The sequence below is a fragment of the Bombus fervidus genome, chromosome 2 (genome assembly GCF_041682495.2).
Source record: "Bombus fervidus isolate BK054 chromosome 2, iyBomFerv1, whole genome shotgun sequence".
Classification (NCBI taxonomy): Eukaryota; Metazoa; Arthropoda; class Insecta; order Hymenoptera; family Apidae; genus Bombus; species Bombus fervidus.
The window spans coordinates 15,908,456-15,925,357 of record NC_091518.1 but is presented as its reverse complement, the minus strand read 5'-3'; the positions used below and the strand labels follow the sequence as shown (position 1 = coordinate 15,925,357).

The window sequence follows — 16,902 nt, the reverse complement described above, 5'->3', positions numbered from 1 at the left end:
GTTAATATCAAATTCATATAATATACCATATGTAAATATTTCATTCACGATAATTTTATAAAATGTATTAATAAACTATATATTTAAAAAAACAGTTTCTTAATTATATACTTTTACTAAAAATCATTGTATTCTTTTATTTCAATATCATATTTGTTATTTTACTCACTAACTTATATATATCATATAGTATACTAATGTGTAATATCTGTTTACTTCAATGCAAACTTATGAGATTAAAACTGTTACAATAAAAAACTGATTGAAAGTCAAGACATTTTTTGTATATGCTTGACAAGAAAAATTTAATATTGTACGTAACAAATGTTCGAATAATTGCACATACATATGTATATAGTTTTTTAATACTTAACATGTGATTGTATCGTCATTGTATATATTTTCTCATCAACGTACATCAGTTATTAATCATTTAGGAAAAAGTGATATTTCGCATAAGTAAATGGGTGTTGGTCTCCCCACTAAGATTTTTAATCCTTGCCCCTACCTTAACTATAGCTTTCCCGCTCTTTTCGCATGGCGGTGGACTTTTTTTATTTTGTCTAATGCACCTCACCATTAAGTATATCCCATGAACCTACATCTCAGCATTATCAATGCTACATTTACTAGTAACTAAGTATTATTAAAGTAGTTTCACCGCCGTATGCTTATAAACATGCTTTAGTAAGTGAAAACCGAATACATGAAAAAAGGAAAAAGTTAATTGGTAATACATAGGTAAAATTACTACCCGGAAGTACCTAAAAACGACAGTCGTCCGGTGTAAACATGACGAGTGATGCATGCCAGTGCGCAGCTATCAACGCGCAGCATTTGAACATTCGTAGTTCGATCGGCCATATTATCCTCCGGGTCTTACACAACGCCCTCACACGAACTTTCTCGACTTTACGAGGTAAGCGAATATTTAGAGGTTTCGAGTCGTAAGCAAACTTAGCACACAGTGAAAACACGATTCCGTGTGAAGAAAGACGATTTTTGAAGGTATTTGAAGAGATCTGTGCCAGCCGGCCGCGAGCTAAACGCAAGAGATTGGTAAGTTATATCCAACACGTAGCAGAACGAACAGTATTCCCTTCCGTTGCGTCCTCCATATTGATGACAGCGCCGACGGTGATAATTTTCTGAAATTTTTGTCGTTAATGCCCCCTGTGTCCTGAAATCGAAAGCACCCGCGTTGTCTTAAAAGCTTTCCGACAGAATGCGCAACTTCGGAGCCTCCGATGTTTGACAAAAGTCCTCGGTTATGGAATCCTGGAGGCCCGCTACCCATTTCCACACGCTCCTTCACCCATCACGGCGCAATCACATTTTGCCCATGGCGTCATCGTTCGCATTACCCGCTTCGCGTGTTACATGGCGTTCCGCGGTAGCGTGCGTCGCTTCTGTCAATCCCGTTTGACTTTCCAATGATATAACATCGATGCTCGATTACGAGGATTCCAACACATGGTCAATCCTATTAATTATTCGCTCTTGTCTCTTCTGGTTCATCCGTACCTTCCGTACCTTCAATTTCTTTACAAAGATATATTTATTTTCCCTTAATTTTACACCACTCATGATGCCTCGTGCATTCCCACTGATATATCAGTGGTGATTGATGCAATTTCCGAATCCATGCACGTGTTTTCGAATGCTCTCGAAAGTAAAACCGATTACACTTGCGCATTCTTACGAAACGATTATCATATTCTATGTATATGATGTTTCGACTCTATGTTGTTTCTGTAATAATTCCATAATTATGTAAATGATTCCATATATTCTTGGATATTTACTCAAGTAGATCTTCGAATCTTTTTAATGTCAGAACTGCATATTGCAATGAGTGATTAGATATGTAACTAAACATCTTCTTCACAATTAGATATAGTATGTACATATGTGTACATATATAGTACTATGTTGTCTATAAGTGATGATTGTGTAGTTAGCATAAAATATAAGATTTTGTTTGCAATAGAATAACCCCATTAAAATTATAAAAAGATATACAAATGCATAACTAATTACAATATGTTTTTATGACACGAAAAGTAAAATATATGGTAAACTATCTGAAAATGATACTTTTATTTACAAAGCATTCAGTAAAAAATACATCTTTTATCCTTTCAGATTAATGACAGAAAGTAGTCTTCTATGAATTAATGATTTGACCATGACAACTAACGTAGCAACAATTAAGTTAGAAGAGGAGCAGGAATCTGTAACGGAGATACAGACATACTTAGAAACATTTAATAGAGAAATAGAAGGAGGTCAAGGAGAGCAATTGCAACATGTACAGTGTTAGTATTTTCAAATGAATTTTCTATATTTACCATAAAAGGAACAAGCTTCTATTAAAACTTTAGCTTATAGTGCAACAAGTGGAAGGACTGTCTGGTGGAGAAGAAGGTGGAACTTACTTTGTTGACCAATCTGGTCAATATTACTACCAAGCAAATAATGATGAAACGCCTGTCATGACACAGGTTCAAATTCAAGAAGTAGAAGAAGCAGATGTAAATAACGATGGAGAAGCACCTCAAGAAGAACAATACCATGAAATTGAAGAATTAGAAAATGTTGATGGTGATGAAGATGTAAGGGAAATTATCTTTGTCCATGGAATACTGTATACCATTACTATAAAAGTATGTTGTTTTTCATAGGGTCAGGTAACGAGTAATGGAAATAATGAGGTTGTAATCAATTCTGGAGATGCGTATCAAACAGTTACTATTGTACCATCTGATACCAATCCTGGTGAAGTCAGTTATGTACTAATAGTTCAGCAACCTGATGCAGAGGATAAGGAAAGCAAACCAATAGCACGAGAAGGAACAGAAGGTGAAGAAGGAGAAGGAGAACAAGATCTTACAGTTTATGATTTTGAAGATAATGAAGATAACGAAGTACCTGTGGAATCAGAAGTAGAAGATGACAAAACTAAAATTGTAAAAATTTTACCTAAAAAGTCCCAAACTGTTACTCAAGCTCATATGTGTAATTACTGTAACTACACAAGTCCAAAACGGTAATTTTTTTAGTTTGTCTCAAATTATACCATAATCAAAATTTAATTAACTTGTAAACAATTTCTTAATCTGCATATGATATAGATATCTGCTATCACGACATATGAAATCACATTCTGAGGAAAGGCCACATAAATGTAGTGTTTGTGAAAGAGGATTTAAAACACTAGCTTCTCTTCAGAATCATGTTAATACGCATACTGGGACCAAGCCACATCACTGTAAATTTTGTGATAGTGCATTCACAACCTCTGGTGAGTACAAAATATTTATGGACTCTTTATATTTTTTTTCATTTGATAAGCATTTGATCTTGTATTATTAAAAGAAACAAGTAGCATTGAAGTGCAGAAACATAGTAATCATCATTAGTATTAATTTATAGGTGAACTTGTTAGACATGTTCGATATAGACACACACATGAAAAACCACATAAATGTCATGAATGTGACTATGCATCTGTTGAATTGTCTAAACTCAAACGTCATATTCGGTGTCATACTGGCGAACGTCCATATCAGGTATATTGTATACTTATACCTTAAGAAGTGTTAATTACGACTATAAAATTATTATTACATTACAGTGTCCGCATTGTACATATGCAAGTCCTGATACTTTCAAGCTAAAACGCCATTTGCGCATACATACAGGAGAAAAACCATACGAGTGTGATTTTTGTCAGGCAAGGTTTACTCAGTCTAACAGCTTAAAAGCTCACAAATTGATACATAACGGTATGTTGATATTTTACATGTTAAAAGTTGTTACATTTGTTATGTAATTGTCCTTCATTTATGGTTATAATAATATGTGTTATAGTTGGTGACAAACCAGTGTTTCAGTGTGAATTATGTCCAACGACGTGTGGAAGAAAAACAGATCTCAGAATTCATGTACAAAAATTACACACCTCTGATAAACCTTTGAAATGTAAACGCTGTGGAAAATCATTCCCAGACAGGTATGTGGCAAAAACTGGGCTGTATAATAGCTACAAAAGTGAAAATATTATATGTTGCAAACACAAAACATATAATGTATTTTACCATTGTAGATATAGCTACAAATTGCATAGTAAAACTCACGAAGGAGAAAAGTGTTATAAATGTGATTTGTGTCCATATGCTTCTATATCTGAGCGCCATCTCGAGAGCCACATGTTAATTCATACTGATCAAAAACCATATCAATGTGATCATTGCTTTCAATCATTCAGACAAAAACAACTTCTCAAACGGCATTATAATTTATATCATAATCCTACTTATGTCCCCCCTCCGCCACAAGAAAAGACACATCAATGCCCTGAATGTGAACGACCGTTTAGGTATGTAATATTTGTGATACACTTATCAAGTGAAGATTTGGAGGAGAATACAGTTGGATGCCTATGTATTTTGTTTTTCAGGCATAAAGGGAATCTTATTCGACATATGGCTGTTCATGATCCGGAGTCATCTCTTCAAGAAAAGCAACAAGCATTAAAGATGGGCAGACAGAAAAAGATTCAAATTATAGATGGACAGAGAGTCGAGGTCATGACAGGTAAAGTTTCATCAAACTTGCAAGGCAGAACAAGGAAACTTGGTTCATTTATATGTGTATAATTAGGAACGAGTTGCAAAGTTGATATTTCTAAAACAATATTTAAATTTTATGAATAAAGGAAATTTTACTACACATATACAATGAACGAATAATCATAAAATATTGTAATCACAGGGACACTTACTCAATGATCTGTATTCAGGTCATTGACTAATATCCATGTGTTGTGTTATAATAACAGGTGATTTAGCTACTAAACTTAAAGGTTACGAAGATGAAGAAGAAGATGAAGAGGATATGATGGCAGTCGAAGGAAGTGATGGTCAACAATATGTTGTATTGGAAGTTATACAGCTAGCTGACAATCAAGGAACGGATCAAGTGTGTATTATAACAAACGCTAAAAAAATATTAGTTTATTATGTTTATGTATGAATATAATTCTGATTGTTTCACCTTCGTTTAGCAAATGGCTGTAGTAGCCAGTGAAGATGGAGATTTGATGATGCAAGATCCTTTGAGTCAAGAAAGTGGGATTGTAACTGGTACAGGCGAAGAAGGAGATGAAGCAGAAGAAGAGGAAGAAGAAGAAGAAGAAGAAATAGAAATGGATGAATTAAAAATAGAAGCAGGAGCTCCTATGAAATCTTCATCTCAGAACATACAAAGTGATCCAAAATTACAGAAGGAGATGGAAACCTGTTTCGGTTTTGACGAGGTAAGTGAATTTAATCTTTTACCGCCTTCATAAATTGCCATTTATAGGCATGATTTATTATAACGTGAATTTATTGTAATATTGAATATTAGGAAGAGGAAGAAGAAGAAGGAGCCAATGGCAATATAAATATATTACAAACAATTTCGTAATATGAAAAATGTATGCGACAAAATCTATCCATGTAATAGTCAAATGTTTTATCTGTTTCGCAGTAACACCGTACATACTGCGAGTACTGTTTAATATTATTTAAAGACTCTGTGAATAGCTCCAATGGAGCCAATTTTCGGGGCCAGCGTGGTCCATACGCATGGTACAAGAACATTTTTTGCCACTAGTGCATTAGATGTATGTAATAATTTATGAAAAAACAGTAGTTCTATGATTTAGTGAAATATGAAGCGAATGTACAATTATAATAATGTAAAAATATTATTTTACTTTATTATCAGTAAAATTTGCTTTAGAAAATCGTAAGTCAACAAGATCGTCACTAATACATTCGGATATATTATTAATGTAAGTTGACCTAATATTTTTAAATCAGTCATTTAGTAAATGTTAATATAAGAACGTAGAATGTAGCAATACATTTCCATTGATTGATTATTGTTGGTATGTGGTTAATGGAACTAAAATTACGGAATAATGCGAGGCTGCAATGTATATACATGCTTACCATTACATTTCATTTTATGGATAAACATCATATTCTATAAATAACTAGAGGAAAGACAAGCAGTAAATTTAATAGTGATGATTGAGTTTTAAGTTATTTAATATGAATGATATCTGCATATATGTAGGAATGTACATAAATAAGAAATTCGTAATGCAGCATAAAAAGTTAGAAATTTTTCATTGACTTAACAAATGTTACATTTGTGATTGTATAGAAGTATTTCGTAATATTAATAAACGATTATTCTATAAATAAGTACCTATATATAATATTAATGACCATGACTATTAGGTCAAATTTTTTGTGGATACAGGATAAGGTATGAATGGCAGAAAGTAACTTGATATTAAGCGGAATGTAATGATTATTAGTATAATTATAATAATTTTTTATTCATCTTTTTTAATTACGTTTCCTTTAGAACATTAAATGTTTAGACTGCACCTTCTTTTCCATAATGATTGCAACTACTATAACAAAATGCAAATAGGCTAGTAAGAAAATATTACATATGATTGTAAACAGTGATGAAACTTTTAATTCATTGAATCCTTTTACATTGTCGTTTTGTGACAGTTTAACTTGTGTAATTTTGTGATTGCACAGCATCCAGTGACAACCATTTCCTATCTATATGGATTACACGTAGACTTCTCTTATGTAGCCGATTTCTTGTAAATGTAATCTTACACGCAATTTTTCATAAACTGTTGCACGTAAGTTATTCTATATAAATCGTCAATGTAATTGATGCTGTAAAAACAATGTAAAAATTTTTTACGCTCTTGTACACTTTTTATACAATTGTAATTGAGCAATTGATAATTGTGTGCTATTCAAGCCGAAGCACTTTCATACAATATCCCAAAGAAAAAATGGTGTAGCATCTTCTTTATAATAAACATTAAGTCGTCAATGATACTTGCGCATATTATTTCTGTTGATGAATTATCATTTCGATATTTGTTAGGAATGAAATTGTTCAACGCACACATTATTCCGAGCAACATGTAGAACTACAGGATCCAATCGTTATATTTTGGATCGTTTATGTATGACATTTAATATATTCAGGAAGTAAATGCATTATTATTATAAGAAAAATATGGCTAATTGGAATTACTTTTATGTTTCATACATATACCTACATACTATTTATTTAAGATATATCATCCTTGTAATTTATAATTTAGAGACATTATTTCAAATTAGTTATTTTATTTACATAACTTACCTAATATGTTAAACTGATTAACGGTAGAATTGTAGTCTTTTTTATGTTAGATACACGTGATAAATTTGTATATCACATTCATATAATATAGCATGTATAAATATTTCATTCACGATAATTTTATGAAATAAATAACAAGCTATATAGCTAACAAGCTACATACTTCAAGAAAACAGTCTATTGCTGAATCATATATTTTTGAAACAAGTCAAAGTATTTTTTTATTATAATAAATTTATTATAACAGTTGCCAATTTACACCTATCGAGGTATATTTACCTACAAATAATAAATCTATACGTTCTGCATTGCAATCTGTTTATTTCCATGCAACATATGAGATTACACTGCTATAATAAAAAAGTGATTAAAAGTAAAAATAATTTTGCATCTCTTCCTCTACTTTTATCACATCATCAACATTTTATAATAAACAATATATAAAAAAAACAAAATCAATTGTTTTATTAAAATTAAATGATAATATGTCAATATGTAAAAACAAGATGTATCATATATGTCAAGATATGAATTCAAAAGAATTTAATATTATATCTAACGAATACCCAAATAATTATAATATATATAATATACTAGCTGTTCACTCGCGGTTTCGCTAGCACAGTATTTGAATTATATTTATTAGCCTCCGGTTGAATACTCTTTAAGTATCTAATTTTGAAAACTGGTCAAACACGTGTTCGTTTATTTTTAATGAGTTCATATGCCGAATTTCACCTCATTAACTTTAATGGACATAGAAATACGATTATTATGTAAAACAAATTTTACCCTCTTCTTACCACCTTTGGGTCCGTACTTAAGTATACGAAATGAACTTATATTTCCGATTATCCGAACGTTTGTCGATAGCTTCGTATTGTTAACTGAATTCAACCATTGCATGTTCAAACTTTAGTAAGTGGAAACCGAATGCATAGAAACAGGAAAAAGGTAAGATCTAGATAGGGTCTACCTAAAGAGATAGTTGTCCAGCGTGTCAGTGCGCAGTTACTAATGCGCAGTATTTCAAGGGACTTCAACGATTTGAATATTCGTACTTCTATCGGCCATATAGTTTTCCGGGTAGTATACAACGCCCTCACACGAACGTCTTTGACTTTACAAAGTAAGCCAATATTTGAAGATTTTGTATGGTAAACAAATTAAACATAACGTGGAAACACGATCCCATGTGAAAAAAGACGATTTTTAGCGGTATTTGAGGAGACTATTGGCAAATGAATGCAAACTGGACGCAAAAAGCTCCACTATCTATCACTAATCCATTTCCAGCACGCAGCATATAGCAGAATGAACATTACTTCTTTTGTTGCGTTCTCTACATTGATGAGGCCTCAAAGATATTGTAATTTACCTTCCTTGTCATTTGTAATTTAATATCACAAATTATTTAATATTAATTCTTTTATTTAAATAGCTCATTAATACTTTCAACTGATTAAATAAAACAATTATAGGAAGATTTTTTTATGTTATACACACGATGCAATTCTTGGTATCAAATTCGTATAATATAGCATACGTAAATATTTCATTCACAATAATTTTATAAAATGTGTTAATAAATTGCACTATTTTGTGAAAACAGTTTATTGTTTAATCATATACTTTTTATAAGAATCATGGTGTATTTTCGTCCAGTCGCGGGGAGACAGTCGCGTTATAGCGCGTCAACGGGAGTCGTAAATTCCCGCTACGATTGCACGAATCGACACCACGAATTAGACGATCCCCTTATTTCTTGTGGGAGAATAAAGGGTGATTGGGTTGGAATATAACTGGACTTCACAGTTATATTATAAATGTATTTATTTATACTGGATTACAGACCGTGTTTGGAAGGCGTGTTGATGAACCCGAAGGTTGCTAGACGTGGTTGTTAGAGAGGCAAGAACTTGACTGACTTTTGTCGCATATCACTTATGGAGGAAAGCTCGGTGAGGATGTGCCCTTCTGAACTAGGAACGCGGATTCGTTATTTACGCTTTTCGGTAGAAAAGTGAGGGTAACGATCCGCGATGACCATTGGATATTACCAATGTTAATAAATCAAATACGAGGGAACAGTCCTCGGCAAATATGACTCACGGGTGTTTATGTCTTTGGGAAAAACCCGCTATCTCGCTGGGCAAACCTCCGCTTTCTCCGTAATGAGTGTGAGCATGCAATAAACCTAAGGATCCTTTTTTGGGACCACTCATAGACCAAATATGTATAAAGAATACAATTTTATTGCTAACAGATGTGGGCTATGGTGGTTCCTTGGGTTTATTGCAGGTCAGTGTGACGAGGTGCGGGCCTCGGAGGCCTGACCATGAGGGACGTCGCAGGTACTGACTCACGCGACGTAACACATGGAATTCTATTACTATAATATTACATTTATTATTTAAGTTGCTAATTTACACTTACCAAATAGTGTATTTATACACAATAAGTATGCAGCATATTCACGCTATTAGTTCTCGACGTGTTTCTCTTAAATGACGAGTATGAAGAAAAAATGAAAAAGTAAAAAGTGACAAACTGTATATTCATGATAATATCTTTTTGCAAATGTAAAAGTGCATATGTATTTTGCTGTTAGTTGTCTCTACGAGAAATAGTATTAGAGTAATATCGTCCAAAACTAACTAATTTAAAAGATATTCTAACTTTAATTTTTGAAATTTATGATATGTAAGACAAAGAAAACATAAACACAAAAGTATTGTGTTTCGTTTTCCCTTGTTTTTCATATGATATTCTACAAAATTAAAGCTAAAATACCTTTTAAACTAATCAATTTTCGACAGTATTATCCTAATACTTTTTTTTAATAGAATGATGAGAGAATTCGACATGTATAAAACAAAAGAAGGTTTCCATTTAAAAATAGAGTTCATCTGCAAAATGTAAATACATATTACAAAAGTGATTGAAAGTCGATATTTTTTGTACCTTATGCTTGACCTCCATTACATCATTAAAATTATGCAAAAATTGTGATATTTCAATTTGTAAAAATAAGATATATGCCAATTATTTGAAGCGATTTTAACAATGCATCTAACAAATGTTCGATTAATTATAGTATACATATGTATGTATATAATTTTTTAATATCCAACATGCAAAGAAAGCAATGTTAATGTCATCATTGTATATGTATTTTGCTCATCAAAATACGTCAATTACTAACCATTTAGGAAAAAGTAACAATATTTCATATAAGTAAATAGGTGTTGGTCTCATCACTAAGATTTTTAATTTCTCTTCTCTCTTAGCTACTTTCATATGGCATCAGATATTTTTTTCTTTCATCAAATGTAAGTATTTTCACTTGCAAGTATGAGATCGTTAAAATCTCGATTTTATCAAGCTGCATTTACCAATAGCATCGTATTACTAAATAAACCGTGGCATGCTCAAACATGAAAACCGGATGCATAGAAAAATGGACATTAATTGGTAAGATCGGGTAAGATCTAGATAAGTTTAATGTCCGGAAGTACCTAAAACGACAATCGTCCGGCGCCTCAGTGCGCAGTTACCAACGCGCAGTATTTGAACATTCGTAGTTGGATCGGCCATATTGTCCTCCGGATCACATACAACGCCCTCACACGAACGTTTTCGACTTTACGAGGTTAACGAATATTTGGAGATTTTGTGTTGTAAGTGAACTTAGCACAACGTGGAAACTGGATTTTGTGTGAAGAAAGACGGTTTTTAGTGGCATTTGAAGAGACCTGTGTCAGCCGCTCGCGAGCTAAACGCAAAAGATTGGTAAGTTATATCCAGCACGCAGCAGAACGGATAGTACACCCTTCCGTTGCGTCCTCTACATTGATGACAGCGCCGACGGTGATAATTTTCTGAAATTTTTGTTGTTAATGCCCCCTGTGTCCTGTGATCGAAAGCATCCGTGTTGTCTTAAAGCTTTCCGACAGAATGCGCAACTTCGGAACTTCCGATGTCTGACGAAAGTCTACGGTTTGAAAACCGTGGAGGCCTGCTACGAATTTCCACATGCTCCTTAAACGCGCAATCACATTTTGCCCATGTCATCATCCTCGTTCGCATTACCCGCTTCGCGAGTTACATGGCATTTCGCGGCAGCGTGTGTCGCACCTATCTTTCAATCTTGTTTGACTTTCCAATGATATAACACTGATCCTCGATTACGAGGATTCCAACGCATGATGAATTGAATCACTTTCGATCCCTGTCATTCATTCGCTCTTTCGTATCTTCAATTTCTTTACCTCAATGTATTGATTTTCCTTTAATTTTGCACGATTCATGATTCATGATGTCTTGTGCTTTCCCACCGATAGACTAGTGGTGATCCCATATTTCGACTATTTCCGAATATTCTTATGTATTCACGTGTTTTCGGATGTACTCGAATGCAAAACCGCTTACACTTATGGATTCTTGCGACACGAATATTGTCATATTTCATTTGTATGATGTTTGGACTTTATAGCATTCCAATAGTAATTCGATAAATATTTAAAAGATCGCATATCCTTAATGATATTTATTTATATAGATATTTAAGTTTTTTATTTTGAGAACTATATGTTGCACGGTGTATTTTTTAATTTTCAAGTCATAAGTGATTGAATATATATATAAATACTCTCTTATCAATTAGATGTAGTATGTATGTGTATACATATAGTATTATGTTTTTTAGAATGATTGTGTAGTTAGCATAAATTACAACTTTGTTTTAACATAGAGATCTATTGAAAATTTGTAAGAAAATATGCAAATACATATTTAATTTTAAGTTTTGTTGCTAAAATAAATAATAATATAAGGTAAACTGTATAAAAGTAATGGCTTTATTTATTTAAACCATTGAATAAAAAATACATTTATTGTTGTTTTAGACTAATGAGAGAAAGTACACTTTTATGAGTTAATGATTTGACCATGACAAGTAATGTAACAACGATTAAGTTAGAAGAGGAGCAAGAATCTGTAACAGAGATACAGACTTACTTAGAAACATTTAATAGAGAAATAGAAGGAGGTCAAGGGGAGCAATTGCAACATGTACAGTGTTAGTATTTTCAAATGAATTTTCTATATCTTTTACAAAAGGCATACGTTTATTAAAACTTTCTATTATAGTACAACAAGTGGAAGGATTATCAAGTGGTGAAGAGGGTGGAACTTACTTTGTTGATCAGTCTGGTCAATATTACTACCAAGCAAACAATGATGAAACACCTGTGATGACACAGGTACAAATCCAAGAAGTACAAGAAGCAGATGTACAAAATGAAGAAGAAACACTTGAAGAAGAAGAATTCCATGAAATTGGAGAATTAGAAAATGTTGATGGTGATGAAGATGTAAGTAAAATTATCTTTGTTCATGGAGTGCCATGGTTATATTATTACTATGAAAATATATTGTCTTTTATAGGGGCAGGTAGCTAGTAATGAAAATAACGAGGTTGTAATCAATTCTGGAGATCCGTATCAAACAGTTACTATTGTACCATCTGATACTAATTCTGATGAAGTCAGTTATGTACTAATAGTTGAACAACCAAATGACGAGGATAAGGAAAGCAGACTGGTAGAGCAAGAGGGAACTGAAGGCGAAGAAGGAAAAGGAGAACAAGATCTTACAGTTTATGACTTTGAAGATAATGAAGATAATGAAGTACCTGTGGAATCAGAAGCAGAAGATGACAAAACTAAAATTGTAAAAATTTTACCTAAGAAGTCCCAAACTGTTACTCAAGCTCATATGTGTAATTACTGTAACTACACAAGTCCAAAACGGTAATTTTTTTAGTTTATCTCAAATCATACCATAATCAAAATTTAATTAACTTCCAAACAATTTCTTATTCTGCATATGATATAGATATCTGCTATCACGACATATGAAATCACATTCTGAGGAAAGGCCACATAAATGTAGCGTTTGTGAAAGAGGATTTAAAACACTGGCCTCGCTTCAAAATCATGTTAATACGCATACTGGGACCAAGCCACATCGTTGTAAATTTTGTGAAAGTGCATTCACAACTTCTGGTACAAAATATTTGTAGACATTTTCTTCCTTGTTTTTTCGATAATCATTTGTCCTACTATTATTAAACAATTAAAAAATATTGGTATGCAGAGGCACAATAATCATTACAGTATTAAATTTATAGGTGAACTTGTTAGACATGTTCGATATAGACACACCCATGAAAAGCCACATAAATGTCCTGAATGTGACTATGCATCTGTTGAATTGTCTAAACTCCATCGTCATATTCGGTGTCATACAGGCGAACGTCCATATCAGGTATATTGTATACTTATACCTTAAGAAGTGTTAATTACGACCATAAAATTATTATTACATTACAGTGTCCGCATTGTACATATGCAAGTCCTGATACTTTCAAGCTAAAACGCCATTTGCGCATACATACAGGAGAAAAACCATACGAGTGTGATTTTTGTCAAGCAAGATTTACCCAATCTAACAGCTTAAAAGCTCACAAATTAATACATAACGGTACGTTGATACTTTACATGTTAAAAGTTGTAAATTTTGTTATGTAATTTTTTGCTATTCTGTTTATAATAATATATGTTATAGTTGGGAACAAGCCAGTCTTTCAATGTGAATTATGTCCAGTAACTTGTAGGAGAAAAACAGATCTCAGAATTCATGTACAAAAATTACACACCTCTGATAAACCTTTGAAATGTAAACGCTGTGGAAAATCATTCCCAGACAGGTATGGGAAAGCTGGACTGTTATATATCCCAAACATAAAACATATAATGTATTTTATCATTTTAGATATAGCTACAAACTGCATAGTAAAACTCACGAAGGGGAAAAATGTTATAAATGTGATTTATGCCCATATGCTTCTATATCCGAGCGCCATCTCGAAAGCCACATGTTAATTCATACTGACCAAAAACCATATCAATGTGATCATTGCTTTCAATCATTCAGACAAAAACAACTTCTTAAACGGCATTGTAACTTGTATCATAATCCTTCTTATGTTCCTCCTGCACCTCAAGAGAAGTCACATCAATGCCCTGAATGTGAACGATCGTTCAGGTACGTAATATTTGTTGTGCACATATTACGTAAAAATACAGAGGAAAATACAGTTGTATGCATATAAGTTTTGCTATTTAGGCATAAAGGAAACCTAATTCGACATATGGCTGTGCATGATCCAGAGTCATCCATTCAAGAAAAGCAACAAGCATTGAAGATGGGAAGACAGAAAAAGATTCAAATAATAGACGGGCAAAGAGTCGAGGTCATGACAGATGATTTAGCTACTAAGCTTAAAGATTATGAAGAAGAAGATGAAGATGATGTGATGGCAGTCGAGGGAAGTGATGGTCAGCAATACGTTGTATTGGAGGTCATACAGCTAGCTGACAATCAAGGAACTGATCAAGTATGTGTTATAAGCAATGTTAAAAGCATATTAGTTTATAATGTTTATGTATACATTTGTATATAAAATATAATTTTTTCATTCTTGTTTAGCAAATGGCTGTTGTAGCTAACGAAGATGGAGATTTATTGATGCAAGATCCTTTGAGTCAAGAAAGTGGCATTGTAACTGGTAAAATTGAGGAAGGAGATGAAGTAAAAGAAGAAGATATAGAAATAGATGAGTTGAAAATGGAACCAGAAACGTGTACTAAATCTTTGTCGCGGAACATGCAGAGCGATCCAAAATTACAGAAAGAAATGGAAACATGTTTTGGTTTTGACGAGGTAAGTAAATTTTATTTTTTTATGGTCTTTATGATTTGCCATTTAAAGGTATGATTAATTATGACGTGAATTTGTTATATTTATTCAGGAAGAGGAGGAAGAAGAAGAAGCCAATGGTAATATAAATATATTGCATACAATTTCTTAATAAGAAGAATGAGTATGAGGAAATCTATCTATGTAATAGTCAAATGTCTTATCTCTCTCGCAGTAACAGTGTATGTACTGTGAGTGCTGTTTAATATTATTTAAAGACTCTGTGAATAGCTCCAATGGAGCCAATTTTCGGATCCAGCGTGGTCTATACGAATAGTACAAGAACATCCTTTGCCATTAGTGTGTTAGACATACGTAATAGTTTATGAAGAAACAGTTTTGTGGTTTAGTAATATATAAAGTGAATGTACAATTATATTAGTTGTGCAAGAAAGTAATGGCAAATTTTTACTCGGTAATATGCACGCGTTGCCAATTTACGGTCATTACTTTCGTATACACCTAATTATAATTTTACTTCATTTTCAGTAAAACTTGTGCTTTGAAAATTTTAAATCAGCGAAACCTTTGCAAATAAGATCGGACATATTATCAGCATAGATTGATCTAATATTTTTAAATCAACCATTTAATAAACGTTAACATAAAAACATAGAATGTAGCAAAGTGTTGACATTGATCGTTCATTGTTGATGGTTAATGTAACTGAAATTGCAGAATTATGCGAGGCTCCAATGTATATACATACTTGCCATTATATTTCATTTTATAAATAAACATCGTATTCTATAAATAATTAGAGGGAATATAAGTGGTAAATTTAACGGTCGATCGAATTTTGTGTTATTTAATATAAATGATGTCTGTATATTTATAGGAATGTACATAAGTAATATGTAATGCAACAAAACAAAAAAGTTAGAAATTTTTAATTGACTTGAAAGATGTTACATTTGTGATTGTATAGGAGTATTTTATAGTAATAATACACGGTCATTCTATGCATAAGTAGAATGAATATTAATGATATACTGTTAACGATTATGATTGTAAGATCAAGTGTTTTGCGGATATAAGATAAAGTATGAATGACATGAAGTAATTTGAAGTTAAGTGTAATCTTATAATTATTAGAATTACAATAATTTTTTATTTCTCTTTTATTAATTACATTCTCTCCAAAAGATAGAATTTTTAGAATGCACCTTTTTTCCACGTTGATCGTAACCATTATAGCAAAACATGAATATACTAATAAGAAAATATTACGTATGTTTGTAAAGAAGGACAAAACTTTTAAACAATTGAATCTGTTTGCGTTTTGTTGACAGATTAGATTATTGTATAGTTTTTTGATCGCATAGCATCCATGAAACGACAATTTTCTATCAATCCAATATCAAGAGAAATTGACATTGTAACATTCTTGTAAAATTGTATATACAATAGTATATACTATTGTAAATGAGCAGTTGCTAATTTTGTGCTATTCAAATTGGAGCACTATCATACAATATCCCAAAGAAAAAGTGGTGTAGCATGTTCTCTATAATAAACATTTTGTCTTCGACGATACTTGCGCACATTATTTCCGTCCATGAATTATCGTTTTGATATTTGTTAGAAATTTAATTATTCATTATACACATCACACCTATTACTCCGAGCAACGCTTATAGACGTTCTAACACAATTGTCTATTTGCTTTGTATCCTGTAAATAATCGGTGAAACGTTTGCTCCCACCTTTAACGATATTAGGAAAAGCCGCACCCAACTGCACCCCCTGCGGTCGTTAACCCTATACATACATACGTATTATATCGTCTCGTTTATCAGGGTACATTTATAGAACACGCGATAGTCTACGGTTCATAAG

At 32.5% G+C, this 16,902-nt stretch overlaps 2 protein-coding genes across 10 annotated transcripts; both read left to right on the top strand.

Moving 5' to 3' along the window:
• The first annotated feature begins 285 nt into the window (after positions 1 to 285).
• Positions 286 to 6,926, top strand: LOC139994069 (uncharacterized). 4 transcript variants are annotated; one of them, XM_072016375.1, is made up of 13 exons: positions 286 to 919; positions 2,146 to 2,318; positions 2,392 to 2,615; positions 2,685 to 3,049; positions 3,135 to 3,304; positions 3,436 to 3,572; positions 3,638 to 3,788; positions 3,874 to 4,015; positions 4,109 to 4,381; positions 4,463 to 4,599; positions 4,844 to 4,983; positions 5,069 to 5,320; positions 5,413 to 6,926. In XM_072016375.1, exons 2-13 carry the CDS (start codon positions 2,189 to 2,191, stop codon positions 5,470 to 5,472), a joined length of 2,181 nt encoding a protein of 726 aa, XP_071872476.1. In that variant the 5' UTR covers positions 286 to 919; positions 2,146 to 2,188; the 3' UTR covers positions 5,473 to 6,926. The 4 variants fall into 4 exon arrangements, with proteins under 4 accessions (XP_071872476.1, XP_071872466.1, XP_071872484.1 ...); XM_072016365.1 differs by having other exon boundaries at positions 286 to 1,059; XM_072016383.1 differs by having other exon boundaries at positions 287 to 1,059; positions 4,868 to 4,983.
• A 3,486-nt stretch (positions 6,927 to 10,412) lies between these two features.
• LOC139994087 (uncharacterized) lies at positions 10,413 to 16,599 on the top strand. 6 transcript variants are annotated; one of them, XM_072016411.1, is made up of 12 exons: positions 10,413 to 11,031; positions 12,147 to 12,319; positions 12,391 to 12,614; positions 12,688 to 13,052; positions 13,138 to 13,307; positions 13,433 to 13,569; positions 13,635 to 13,785; positions 13,870 to 14,011; positions 14,077 to 14,349; positions 14,431 to 14,701; positions 14,794 to 15,027; positions 15,116 to 16,599. In XM_072016411.1, exons 2-12 carry the CDS (start codon positions 12,190 to 12,192, stop codon positions 15,173 to 15,175), a joined length of 2,157 nt encoding a protein of 718 aa, XP_071872512.1. In that variant the 5' UTR covers positions 10,413 to 11,031; positions 12,147 to 12,189; the 3' UTR covers positions 15,176 to 16,599. The 6 variants fall into 6 exon arrangements, with proteins under 6 accessions (XP_071872512.1, XP_071872531.1, XP_071872522.1 ...); XM_072016430.1 differs by having other exon boundaries at positions 10,413 to 11,220; XM_072016421.1 differs by having other exon boundaries at positions 10,413 to 11,238.
• Positions 16,600 to 16,902: the final 303 nt, after the last annotated feature.